The 13,861-nt window shown below is 45.8% G+C and overlaps 1 protein-coding gene across 1 annotated transcript in view; it reads left to right on the plus strand.

Moving 5' to 3' along the window:
* Cdh13 (cadherin 13) overlaps positions 1 to 13,861 on the plus strand; it is a 1,037,872-nt gene that overhangs the window by 212,299 nt on the left and 811,712 nt on the right. The window contains exon 2 of the mRNA NM_138889.2: positions 10,766 to 10,877. Within this exon, the coding sequence (NP_620244.1) occupies positions 10,766 to 10,877 (112 nt within the window). The remainder of the gene's footprint in view (positions 1 to 10,765; positions 10,878 to 13,861) is intronic.

Here is a 13,861-nt window from a genome sequence, read left to right on the forward strand (position 1 = left end):
AGAGGAAGGTAGGAGAGGGGAAGAGAATCATAGTAACCTGGGTGCCTGGCAAATTCTCATCACTACTGGAGTCTGGCAGGTTTCCTTCCATGGGCACTTTGGATCTTAACCCAGAATTATCTCTCTGGACAAAGGCAAGAATCCTTTTCCACAGATGGAGGGCTATTTCTAAAGAGTGACTCTCATTATGCCCAACCTCTGCTTGCCCTTGAATTTAGCTATGACCCTGCCTTAGAGCATAATGCAGAGGGGAGAAAAATTCTGAAATGTCCTCTGAACTCATTAATTGTCAGTCAAACTTTGAGACCACCGGGGATCACCAAGACCTCACCGGGGGACTCTGGGATGCAGGTTTTATTTGACTAATGGCACTATTGATTTATCTTCCCAAATTCCAGGATAGATCCAGAAGCTGTCAAACGCTAACACCAGGCAGGCATGGTGCCTAGTTTTTCTTCAAATGCACCAAGGCAAACGGATACTTATCTCCCTGTTGGGTTTTCCTTTTGAGCTCGCTTGATTAATCCTGGAACCTTAAACAGAAAGAGTTAATTCTCTTTAGACAAAAACTGATTTGACCGAATTGCTTCTGGCTGGGTTTGAGGCAGACAAGCTTCATCAATTCAATCCCATTTGGAGACAACAAAACACCTTCAAATAATCTTGAAAACAACCGGTAGCTTGTTATTCCCGCTGGCGAGGTCCTGTCATCTCTTGAATTGGCAGCATGGTATTTACACTCACCAACCCTCTGACATGAAACATTCCTCCTCATGGTTTGCCACTTGAAAAATTTCAAGTCGGCTTTTTTTGTTTGTTTGTTTTGTTTTGGGGTTTTTTTGGTTGTTTTTGTTTTTGGTTTTAGTTTTGTTTTTGGTTTTGGTTTTTGGTTGTTTTGTTTTGTTTTGTTTTGTTTTTTTTCCCAACGTGGCCTTATCTGTGATGTGGTCCAAGTCTCTTTCTCTCATCTAAGAAGTGTGTTATTTCTTCTCCTTTCTTTCTGTCCCCTCTTGTACGAGTTACAAGTTGCGGGCACAAGTAACAGTCGTCGTCCCATGGGGCGCGATCAGGAAGCCAGTCTCTCTCCTTTTTATCAGAGGGCCTCAAGACCTAAATAGGTAGATTCATTTGTTTACTGTGCAGGTGGAGAAACTGAGGCACAGAGGAGTTGAACATACAGCAACTAAGTGGCAAGACTGGGATTAGAACCTACATTGTCTCGGCTCAAGTAGCTTTACCTTCAACTACTGGCTGATTCCCTAGGAAGTGAAACACGATTTATTACATTATATTAATTATGTGTGTCTTCCTCTCCTCCCAGACAATAAGTTTAAGGATGCTGTCTGTTGCTCAGTCTCTAATATCTGACCCAGAAAACTTGGACGTAATAAAGTTTTTAAAAAACTGACTAAGGACGAAATATAACACAGGAGTACAGAAATGACATAGCATGCAAGGGTTCTTAGCTTCAATCATGAATGAATGAGTGAATGAATGCATAAATATGAAATTCAAAGGGTCTGGAAATGTATCTTTGTGTGACCACATAGAACCGGGCATTGCAACACATATTTCAACCCCAGCCCTCAGGAGTTTGAGGCAGGGGGATCATAAGTTTAGGTCACTCTTGACTTCATAGTGAGTATTTGAGGCCAAGCTGGACTACAAGAAACCCTGTCTCAAGAGAAGAAACGAACAAACAAAAAGCCCCAGAGGTTATCAGATGAAGTAGTGAACTCACAAGGGCAGATCAGAAGGGAAGCATGGCTGCCTGTCACTGCTCAGGTGAGAGGCATTTAGACGATCACTGCTGGTGTTGGGGAGCAAACCCCCTGGAGGCTTTCTGGGAAGAATCCTCTTGTGCTACTTCATTTCCCTTCTCCTGTGCTTCCTGTCATCAAGATGGCTCCAATTCCTCTTGTACGGCCTCCCTCTGCCTTCACTTCCCGCACTCACATCTGCTGATTTAACTCTTATTTTGTCAAAGATCCTTGAGTTTGTTCTGACCCTTCCTCATCTACCGAGCGAGATAAGCGCTTTGCTTTAAAACCAACTGCTATTCAACCTGGACCCCTGCGTGTGGTGTAGCTGGACATATTCTCAGGACATAGGCACCAGGATGATGTCATTTTAGGGAAGGGGTCCCTAGTTTTTTGTATTTCCCACATATTACCTACTGGGTACCACAAGTACCATGTTCACACCTCCCAAAGACAATACAGACAGACGACCTGGTAAAGCCATTTTCTAAAAGCCACAGAAACGGCCACATGGCCAGAACGCAGACTTGTATTAGTTCAGCTTCTGGCCTCATTCTTCTCCAGACTTTTAACAGTCCACTCTTAACCCTTGAGAAAAATCTGTCCAACACATTCGATTAGAAATGAGGTCTAGGTTGTCGGCTGCCAATTGGGCATGCAAATACCCACAGAACTCACCAGAGTGTGCAAAGAAGCACACTCAGGCTCGTCTCCCCACGGGAACGCCAACATCATTTCTAAATATCTGTTGCCTTAACAGCCAGGAAGATGGCAGCTACTAGTATCGCTGCAGCTTTAAAACACCAAGAACGTTTTGGGGAAGTTAGACTCCAGCAGAGTGTCAATAATGGAAGCTTAGGTGTGCGAGCATGTGTGAGTGTGCACATGAGCATCTTGGGAACGCTGTCTTCTTAGGCTGTCAGTGGATAGTGGGCTTTTTTAAACCCTTCCCAGACTCTGGGCTTTTGGTGTTTGGCAGGATAAAGACTCAATCAGAGTACAGTGCTCTGCTGGGTTTTTTTTTTTTTTTGCATCCTGCGAGTCAAAGACAGAGATGGCAGGCTCTCTTCCCGACTAGGCTAAGCCGCTCTAAACTGGTTGCAGCAAAGCCAGTCTGATGAGAACAAACCAGAGGTGTTTTGTGCCAGAGAGAAAGCACCTGTCCATCCAGGCTAATAGGAAACACTGGTTAGTCACTACTAGAAAAACAGTGCTGAGAGACCCGAACAGCTTTGTCTGGAACAATAACATTGGAGAACCGGCTTAAGGGAAGATGAGATCCGAGGCTGTTCACAGTCCGTGAGATCATTATTTGTGGCTGTCAGTTCCTTTGTATTTATGCTGCTTAGGGGTGATGTGATAAGCTGACTCTTTCCGGCTTGCTATTTCCCACTGGTCTCTGGACCATGTCTGCAGAACCTGGGGCGTGAACGCTCTCGTTTGTCCAGGTTCTGTGCCTGCTCACTGCGCCACCAGCTAGGCGAGCTCTGGTTAGACACCCATGGACCTCAAAGAACTGGGTCACAGTGATATGGCTGCTCCTTCTAGCCACCTCCCCTGGATGCCTGTGTCCTGCATGTGGACTTAAGTCGGTCTTCTTTCTACTGGACCATGCTGACGTCACGGATTTCTCCTTCCTCTGTTTTTCACTGATAGATGAAGAGATCCTATGGGACACTTTAGTGATGGCAAGCCTGTGCTCATTGTGTGAGCCATTGATTTCCGGCCAGAAATCTTGCAATGTAGCCAAAAGCCCAAGGTGCGCACACCTTTATGATGTGCGTCTAGAGACTCGCAGCATGGAGGGTTCTTGACTCAGGAGTCAGTGTCTTAAGTCTAGCGCTCAAGTGGGCATCTCAGATACTTGGACGTCCAGGGGAGAGCACCAGGGAGCCTGAGGGTGGGAGCCAGGCATAGTGATATAGTACTATAGGGACAGCCTTGAGAAGTCCTCTCTAGGCGAATGAGGACTATGCTTTATGACACACTCCATTCAGTCTTCTCTAGTCACATCCGCAGACCCTGTATGCTGCCAGGTGACAAACGCCTACGTCTCTTGTTCTGCTAGGACAGAATGTAACTTAAGGGAGACGCGTTCATTTTGGCTCATAGTTTTGAGGGTAGAGCCCATCACAGTGGGGAAGTCATGACCTCAGGAGTGTATGGCGTCTCCTCACGTTGTGTCTGTAGTCAGGGAGCCAAGAGAGATGGTGCTCAGCTTGCTTTCTCTTTCTTCCCCTCTTCGGCGGGACCCCATTCAGTGGAATAGCCCCACCAGTATTTAGGGGGGTTTCTTCCCACATCTATCTAATCTAGATTATCCCTTATAGAAGGGTCCAGATTTTTTTCCCATGGTGATTCCAAATCTCAACCAATTAACAATTAAGATGGACCATCCATCACACATACAACAAGGACAGAGGAGGGGCGGGCAAACAGACATCGACAGAGAATAAAACCCTTTCTCTGGAAGGAAGCTTCAGAATTGGCTAGGCTCTTAAAGCAGTACCTGTCAGGGTAAACATACCCACCCCTTTCTAAAGAGAGGACGTTAATGTTTGCGCCATCTGGAAAAAGGGAAGCCATGTATGAAGAGGATGAACTGATGACCTTATGACCTGATGACCTCAAAACCTGATGACCTCGTGACCTACTCTTGGTGCTGGTGGATGAGTTCAGGGCAGTGGACCTTTGAAGGGAGGACAGAGCTCTGAGCCAACACCACCTTGAAGGATACGGGGCTACAAAAGTTGCAATAAGTGGGATTTTAATGACATCTGTTCCCGACTGCCCTGGGGACAGCAGTGAATTATAAATGCATTCATTTAAATGTAATATGCAAGGATAACAATGAAGACGTGTGAGCAATTGGTGTGTCTCTGTCCTCTCTGCAAAAATCTCCTCAATCAGTCTCCAGAACAACAGCAACAGACCCTCACTCCCCGCAACCCCCATTCTCCATCTGAAGAAACTGAGGCACAGGTGGCTCACTCAGTGGACTCCGGAAATAGAGTTAGGATTTGTACTGAACCGTGTAGCACAAACCCATGGTTATTGTCTTCCTAGGACATGAATCTGCTTCCAGAGCTGACTGATGGTAATTTTCAAATAATGGGTATCCTTTGGTGATTATAAAACCCGATAGTTGCCATGCTCACAGCGATGTATCCGCACCTATTGTTGATGCGCAGTGAGCACTAATGCATAAACGAGCACATGAGCCACATCAGAAGACCGTTATTGCCGTGGTCATAATGATGTACTTGGAGTGCTCGCAGGTTCTGCTTGGCAAAGCTCCGGAGGGTGTGGGGAACGGTCTGTCCAGGTGGGATCCTTCTGCCAATGACTTTGATTCATGTTGGAGAAAGGCTGAGCTGGCTCGGGAGGAAGGCCAGGTGTTAATTCTTGCAACATTAAGGGATGACGGTCCACGACCTGCCCCACACTTAATCAGACTGTGGTTGGAGGCTGGGGAGTTTATGACAAGATCGCCTGCAGATACAGGTTTGGGTTCTGAGAATTCGGGCAGTTCACTAGAACATTCTATCATCACTGGGCAGTGAGACATTCAGCTTTGGGAGGTGCCGTTAATCTGGATTCTTCTGTAAGTGCACTTTTGTGATTTTAAGGTATGTCAGAGCCCCAGTAGAGAGACAAATGATTCATTTGCAAGCAGGGTGTATTGGATTAAAGAAGTCCTGGGATGGGGAGGGGTCTCAGCAGGGGAGGCATATTCTGCTCAAGGTTGGAGACCACAGTTCAGATCCCAGGATGCACATAAAAGCCAGGTGGGTGCTGGGGCCAGCTGTAATCCCAGCACACAGAAGGCAGAGATTGGGCCACAGGAACAAGTTCACTAGTGAGACTAGTTGTCGTGAGCGCTGGATCCAAGCGAGATTCAGCCTCATCACATGCGTTAGAGAGAGACTGAGGAAGATACTCAATGTCAACCCCAGGCCCTCACAGGCACGGGCACACACGTGTCCACACACACCCAAACACGCATACATGCACACACAGACCCCACATATACAAGGTGAAGAAAAAAAGTGTTGCCTTCTTTCCATTTACCCAACATCACTTTAGGCCCAAGTTCAAGGCAGACCATTCCTTCTCAGTAGATGGATTTGCTTGAGGTCCCTAGATGAGGTTAGACCCTCCTCTGCCTGGCTTTGAAATATCCTGAAGGACATCATGCTTTCCTTTCAACTTAGATTTTCATTTTAGTTTGTCAGTTCTTTAAATGAGGACCTGCTGATGCCTTTCTCCTTTTCTGGACCATAGTACTGGGATAGTTAACATCTATCGACCATCTTGTGGTGGGGAGCGCTTACCTAATTACATTCTAGGAATCATCCTGTTAGATCCACACACATCTCACTTCTCCTGTTTCCTAGATGAGAAAACAGAGATGTGGAGCATCTCCAAAGCATGCCAAATCCACCAGCAAAAGGCCACCCAGATTTGAACAGGGAAAATGGCCCCTGTGACCACACTCTGAAATGCTAGACTGTCTGAAATGCTACAAGTCCCTGGCTGGGCTGGTTAGTGTTTGTCCATTTGGTACCAACTAGAGTTACCTGGGAGAAGGGACCCTCGGCTGGGGAATTGTCTTCATTAGATGGTCCTGTGGGCTTGTCTGTGAGACATGTTCTTGATTAATAATTGATGTGAGAGGGTCCAGCCCATTGCAGACAGTGATACCCCTGGGCAGATGGTCCTGAGCTGTTTGAGAAAGCTGCCTTCCTTCCTGGTCTCTGCTTCAGTTCCTGCTTTCAGTTCCTGTGTTGACTCCCCTAAATAAGGGACTGCGACCTATAAGTCAAAGAAACCATATCTTCACTCAAGCTTCTTTTGACTAGTCAGTGTCTTATCATAGCAATAGAAACAACAACAGCAACAACATCAACAACAAAATTAATACACTCAGCCATGTGCACACAACAGACTTTAATGAATCCAGGGCATCAATAAATAGGAATACCTGATGTGGCACTTTGACCTTGATAAGCCACCCCCTTTGCATAGCAGGTCCCACTTATTTTATTTTACAAGCTCTGCTGACTAGTTTTATGTCCACTTGACACAAGCTAGAGTCACTGGAATGGCGGGAGCCTCAGTTGAGACAATACCTCCATAAGGTTGGGCTGTAGACAAGCTTGGAGGGCATTTTCTTAGTGATTGATGGGGGATGGCCCAGTCCATCATAAGTGTGGCCATCTCTGGGCAAGTAGACCTGGGTTCTATACAAAAGCAGGCTGAGCAAGCCATGAGAAGCAAGCCAGTAAGCAGCACTCCTTCATGGCCTCTGCATCAGCTCCTGCCTCCTGCTTGAGTTCTAGTCCTGACTTCTTTTGATAAGGAACAGTGATGTGGAAGTGTAAGCTGAATAAACCCTTTCCTCCCCAAGTTGTTTTTGGGTCATGGTATCTCATGGCAGCAATAGAAACCCTGAGTAGGACACAAGCTATTTAATTTTCAACTGGTGGATAAACTGACCCCCAAATCCACAGAGACTAAACAGATGTCTCCCACTGCTCCAATTCTTCCTGGGGAGTTAGCAGCTGGAAACAGTTGATTTTTCTTTTAGAATTCTAGAAGTATATTGAACAGACACTGTCGAGGAACCAGGGAAGGGACTGAGCATAGAAAACTCAGAGACTCAGGCAGAAATTACTGTTCCTTGACCTAACCAGAATCTCTCCCTCCTGGATGATTAGCTTAGTGTCCCCAGGGAAATTGTGCCTTCCTCAATATGTCTGGGGTGACTGGTTGACTGGTCTGGGATTTGAGGGCAGAATTAGCCAATTAGAAGGTTAACGTATAATCGCTGGCAGAAGGTGCGACCTTTGCCCATTTCTGTTTAACTGAATTAGCATTAGCCGGTTATAGATTTTCTGCTCGCAACAATGCAGGCAAATTATTCTGAGCTCCGAGTCTGCATTCTGCAGATGTACCACTTAGGATGTCAGCTCTATGATGGCTTCAGAAGGCATCAAACAAAAGCCCAGCCTCTGGATACAGGGACACTTACAGGCAGACCTGTATGCACACTGAACTCTGGTGTCCTTCTGCCTACTGTGAGAAAGATGACAGCAGGCAAGGTGGTGACTTCTCCACCCTAGCTCCTCTGAAGTGGCTCAGCCTGACCATACCACCAACCCCCTGAGATTGATTCGTGCTCCTATTCCTTGGGGTTCAGTGCTTTTCAGAGGGCTGGCATTCAAAGGACCCTCCCCCACTTCCTCAGCAGCCAACCTTTTGTATATTGTTTGGTGTTAGCTGGTGGGGAAGAAAATTCCTTTGCTTCGATGCTGATGTGCTCTGGTTAAGAATTCAAGGTCTGGTTTCAGAGTTCAGTTTCTTTAAGAGCAATTGCTGAGTCGAAGTTGCTGAGTGCAAATCTTTGGGGGTCTCAGGTAAAGAAAGATGGGGGTGGGGAAGTCAGCCAAAGAGAGGAGGTGGTTAGCGGAAACTGAATTATGAAGCAGACACCCTCCGGTGGCACACAACTAGAGTGATTTCCAGGTGGGAGGCGGATCACACACTTTGCAGCTATCTTGAAGGACAGAGGGCTGGGTTGTGTGAACTAATTTCCCTCCTCTACCATCATGGACTGGCTGTCCCTGAGGAGATTATGTTCCGAGGACTCAGTGCTGGTAATTTCAGCTCAGATCAGAGAAGCCTTTTATGCTTTCTGGAAAGCTAAGCTTAGGACACTGAAACGAAACAAAATCTCTATGGCAGTGGTTCTCAACCTTCCTAGTGTGTGACCTTTTAAAGCGGTTCTACCTGTTGTGGTGACTCCCTCTGACCCCTCCAACCATAAAATCATCTTGTTGCTACTTCATAACTGTAATTCTGCTACTGTTGTAAATTGTATTGTAAATGGCTAATATACAGGATACCTAATATACCCGACTCCTACCCCCAAGAGGTGTGACCTATAGATTGAGAACTGCTGCTCTATAGCCTAGCAGGAAGGTCTAAGGGTCAAGAATGAGTAAGGAGCTTTCCAGATCAGAGGACAATAACATTCATGTTCAGATCCCGACTCCACCCATCCCTGTGTAGAGCTCAGGCACAGCTCCTTACTTCCTACAGGTTTAGCTGACTGTACAACATGAGGCTGCCAGAGAGACTAACCCAGATTATGTTCACAGTGAGCTTAACACTGTACTCGCCACGTGGGAAGGGCTCAAACATGGCAGCTTTGCTTTTGAAGCTAAGATGCAGGCCAATGAGTGAGGTAGACACTTGGTGTGAACAGATGGGCACCCCGTCAAGCCTCTCTTCCTGAAGATGATAGCCTCTGCTTATAGATATTAAGTCTGGTTTTGTATGTTAAAGTCCAGTTTTATCTAAGTTAGACTTGCTTCAGAGGGCATCGTGCATTTTCATATCCCAGAGCATGTAAGTGATTTCTGGGGAGTTATGAACAAATGCCTATTAATCCCACATGGGTCACTCACAGATCCCACTCAAGGGTGACTTGGTGAGCCGGTGAGAATGATTGGGATGACTTACAGGAGCACGTGACACACAAGAAGAGCCTCTCCCTTCTTAACGATGGTAGTCATTTACTTATCCTCCCAGATGAGAGACCTCAAGTCCCCTGTGAGGCTCCTAGTATGTCATTTTATGAGCCATGTAACTCCTCCCCCTCCATCCCCTTTCCCCTGTATACACACATTCAAGTTGGTGGATCCAGTCTGATAAGTGTCTCTTGGGTAGGGAAATCATTTAAGCTTTCTATTTCCAAACCTGCAATTGCACGCCATGTCTGGGAAGAAGTGCTTTACATCCGTATACCCCAGGCTTCGTTTTTGTTTGTTCTGAATGATGGAAAGCAAGAAATCCCAAGAACAAAAGCAAAGCCTTGGAAAGAATTGTACATTTTATATTTTTGGGGGGGTAGCCAAAGTTTCAAAAGTGAAAAGAAACTGGTGAAATTAATTATAAACAGCACCACTTATATTTAGCAACCATATAGAAAAACAAAAAAAAGTCAGTTCAATGCATATTTGATATAAAATTATTATCATAGTTTACGTTCTGTGTGTGGCTTGTTAAACACTATGACCAAAAGTAACTTGGGGAGGAAAACATATGTTTGTCTTACAAATCCAGATCACAGCACATCATCGAGAGATGCCAAGGAAAGGAACTCCAGCAGGAGCAGGGAAGGAGCCATGGAGGAACGTTGCTGACCCGCTTGCTCCTCATAGCTTGCTAAGCTAGGATCGCCTGCCCAATGGTGGCACAAACCACGGTGGGCGGGACCCTCCCACTCACACATCCATTATCAATCAAGACAGTACGTCACAGACTTGTCCGCAGGCTGTCCTGATGGAGGCCGTTCCTTAGCTGAGGTTCCTTCTAGCTGGGTGACCCTGTTTTGTGTCAAGTTGATGATAACATACCCAACAGTGTCTCAGTTTTGGGTCAGCTACATTGTGGGTGTCTAGTGGCTACCCTATGGTTCATGACCACCATGATAGAGCAGGGTCAAGATCCAATAGGTCTTGAAATACTTCTAGAAGTTACTCCAGTGGGAAAGGTCTGTCCCCCCCCCCCTTTGGAGATGACATTGTTCCTCTGCATGTATGAACATGAAGCCCGTTCTCACTCAGGCAGCTCTGGAAATAGACAGTTTCTGTAATGAAATTTCACACATGGCGACCGTAGTGAGATTCTTAGCAGGTGTAAAACTTTTACAACAGTATTTCTTTCACTTCGATTTAATGGAAGTCGCAGCAGCTGTTTCTGGTTTTGCATCTTCCAAAAAAAAAAAAAAAAAAAAAAAAAAAAAAACAAACCTCATTGCCAAAAATGAGCGGTTGGCAGGCGTGAGAGGTGCAGCAACTTGCTTCTTCCTTTGGGGAAATGAAGTTAAAAACCTCAGCTCATTTCTAAAGGTTGTAGGTTTCGTTAAAAGGGAGGAAGACGTCAGCGGGGCAAACATGATAGCTGCGGTTAAAATATTGATCACTTCCTTTCCTCAGGTGCTCCTGGTAACATCTGCAGGTGATTTGGACTGCACCCCCGGATTCCAGCAGAAAGTGCTACACATCCACCAGCCTGCCGAATTCATCGAGGACCAGCCGGTCCTAAACTGTAAGCTATCCCAGAAATACCTTGGGCCCACTCATGTGGACCCTCTCTGCTGCGTGTAACGCATCTCAGGGCGTTGGACCTCCTCGTGCTTTCTGTTCACATTCCTTATGTCACTGCGTGGCCGCTGGGTGGATGCTTTCAAATGACAGACTTGCTAGCTTGAGGATTAATACACGACATGTGTCTCTTCTCAGTATTTTATCTCCAATGAGCCTTTCCGCCTCACATCTAGAAAAGGGGAACCACAACCTCCAGGGTGATTCTGCACTATGTGGAGGGAATGAAATCCAGCGTCACAGGGCAGATCCCAGAGTAAAACCATGGCCTTCTTACAGATGGCTGCTCTGCCCATTCTTTCTCATGTATAACATTGTATCAAAGTCGCGGTGAGGGCCGGGTACTGGCGGCTGGGAATTTGTAGATATAGGAATCAAAAACTCTTGTTCTTAAAGCTGATAAGATGGTTTTTTTGAAAAAGATTCAAATCTTTTCTGCCGCTTCTGTGGATTAAACTCAAATCTCCCCCCCCCCCGGAAATTCCAATTGATTTCCGGAAAAGGTGCATCGCTCAGATCTGGTTATGATCTTCCACTGTACTTAACACCAATATTGTATTATCTTACCTCTAAGAGATCAAAATCATGGAGGTAAATGGAGAGCAGGTGCAGGTTTTACATGATAGAGTCTGAAATCGGTGGTGGACCTGACCAATCATCATAGACTTTTGAGCACCATTTATTTATTTATTTATTTATTTACTTACTTATTTCCATTTTGGATATTTATTTTTAATCCCATGGCTACACTGGTGTGTGCGCGACTGTATGCACATGAGCTCAGATGCCCGAAAAGACCCAGAGAACACATTTGATCCGGAATAGAGCTGAATATGGTTGTGATTTGCCATGTGTGAATGCTGGACAATGAACTCTGACCCTCTGCGAGGACAGTAGGTGCTATCTGTATCGCTGAGCTGTATAGATATGGGGGTCTCTCCAACACCAATGAGATCATCTCAGCAATTAGGGTCTAATGACAAGGTACAAAGGATGTGGATCCCAACGTACAATTTCCTAGTAACCTGTATCTCAGAGGGTGACTCTGGGTCAGGCCACCAGAAACACTCATTTGCTCTTTGATTTCTGTGCTGATGAGAGTCAATATATTTCAAGTAGACCTCGATGGATGATGAACATCCTGGCTCCCCTCTTCCCTCACCTCCGTGTCTGTCTCTGTGTCTGTTTGTCCATCTCTGCCCCTTGCGTTCTTTCTTGTTTGTACCAAGTGATTATGCCAAATGGCCCCAAGGCTCATATGTTGGGAAATGCAAAGCTACCTTCAATATGGAAATCAATATGGAAATTAATAGAGCTGCTATGCAAAGCAGGCCCATAAATGTGATTGCTTCCGTAATCCTCATGACACCAAACAGCTTTCAATTCGCCACCAAGAAGCTGGGAACAATCCTAGTTTAGGGGGTCTTTTTAATTCAAACTGCAGCATGCCGTACATTCCGATATCCGAGGGGCGTCTGTGTGTGTGCATCGTCCTAATCCTCTCAGTCATTAACTTGGTTATGGCCCTTGTGCCTGCGGAAGCTGCTAAATGCTAGATGAGCCTAGGCTCGCCATCTAGGACAACACATTCGGGGAAATTCGGTGATGCAGGAATTGGCCATGTTTGTGCATGAGATGTTGGGTCAGCAGAATGTGATTAGCCCTTTCAGTGAAACCATTTGTCCACATTTGTTACTAAGACACAATGAGAAGCACTGTTTGGTTAAAGCAAACTCACCTCAAGGTGGCAGTGAATAGAGTTTCTTCCGAGCGCAGTCTGTGGCTGAGGTTAACTGTGTCTAGGTAGGGAAGGTCTGTGGAGACTGGAGAATGCCCGTTAGAAACTGCTTGGACAAACTTGAGTCTCCAAGAGGAGCGATGGCTGGTCTATTCCACCCAAAAAGGAAGTCAAAGCTTGAAATATTAAATGGAAATGCCCCTTTAATATTTTACCAGTATTTTTCCAGCTACTTCCAGTCTCTCTTCTTACTCTTTATCAGTTTTTTCTTTACAATTTAAAAGATTTATTTTTAATTAATTGTTCATGTTTGTCCTCTCAGGCCAGAAAAGGGTATCAGATCCACTGGAGCAGTGGTTCTCAATGCTGCAACCCTTTCATACAGTTCCTCATGGGTGGTGACCCACACCATAAAGTTATCTTTGTTACTCCTTCATAACTTTAATTTTGCTACTGTTATGAACCATAATGTCAATATATGTGCTTTTTTTTGAGGTTCCTAGGCAATTTCTGTGAAAGGGTCATTTGGCCCCCGAAGGGGTGGTGACCCACAGGTTGAGAACCACCACAGAGGGAAGCTATTCATGAGCCACCTGGCCTGGGTGCTTGGAGACAAACTCAGGTCCTAGTGGGGGTGGGGGAGCAGAATGTGCTCTTAACTCCCAAAACCATCTCTTTGTCCCTTGCATGCATCTCAGAAGATTAAACACAAACCCCTTGTCTCTGAAGAAGTGTGAAGGGCCAACCTGAGAGGTGCATTCACTAGCAAGAACTAACACCTGGATGATGAATGAAAAATGAAAGTTGAACGGAGCCAGAAAGTTAGGGGGGAAAGCTTGGGTACAGGAATTTACATTTTTAAAGGTAAATGAAGTGGTTTGCGATGTAGAAATAGAAGCTGACGTTGTCTGGGCGCCAGAGGTTATGAAAAGGTAGGTGAGCGATAGCCTGGGCCTGTTCATGACATCTGTGGTTTGTATGTTTGCTGTGTTTGTAATAGTTGGGAAATCTGGTTAGAGGCCAGCATGGTTACTCAGTAGGTAAAGCATCCTCTGCCAAGCCTGAGGACCTGGGATCGGTCCTCAAGGTCCATGTAGGGGAAGCAGAGAGCTGCCTCCTATACATTGTCCTCCAGCTTTCACACATGTGCCATAACACACACACACACACACAGACACACACACACACAC

The sequence above is a fragment of the Rattus norvegicus genome, chromosome 19, assembly GCF_036323735.1.
Source record: "Rattus norvegicus strain BN/NHsdMcwi chromosome 19, GRCr8, whole genome shotgun sequence".
Classification (NCBI taxonomy): domain Eukaryota; kingdom Metazoa; phylum Chordata; class Mammalia; order Rodentia; family Muridae; genus Rattus; species Rattus norvegicus.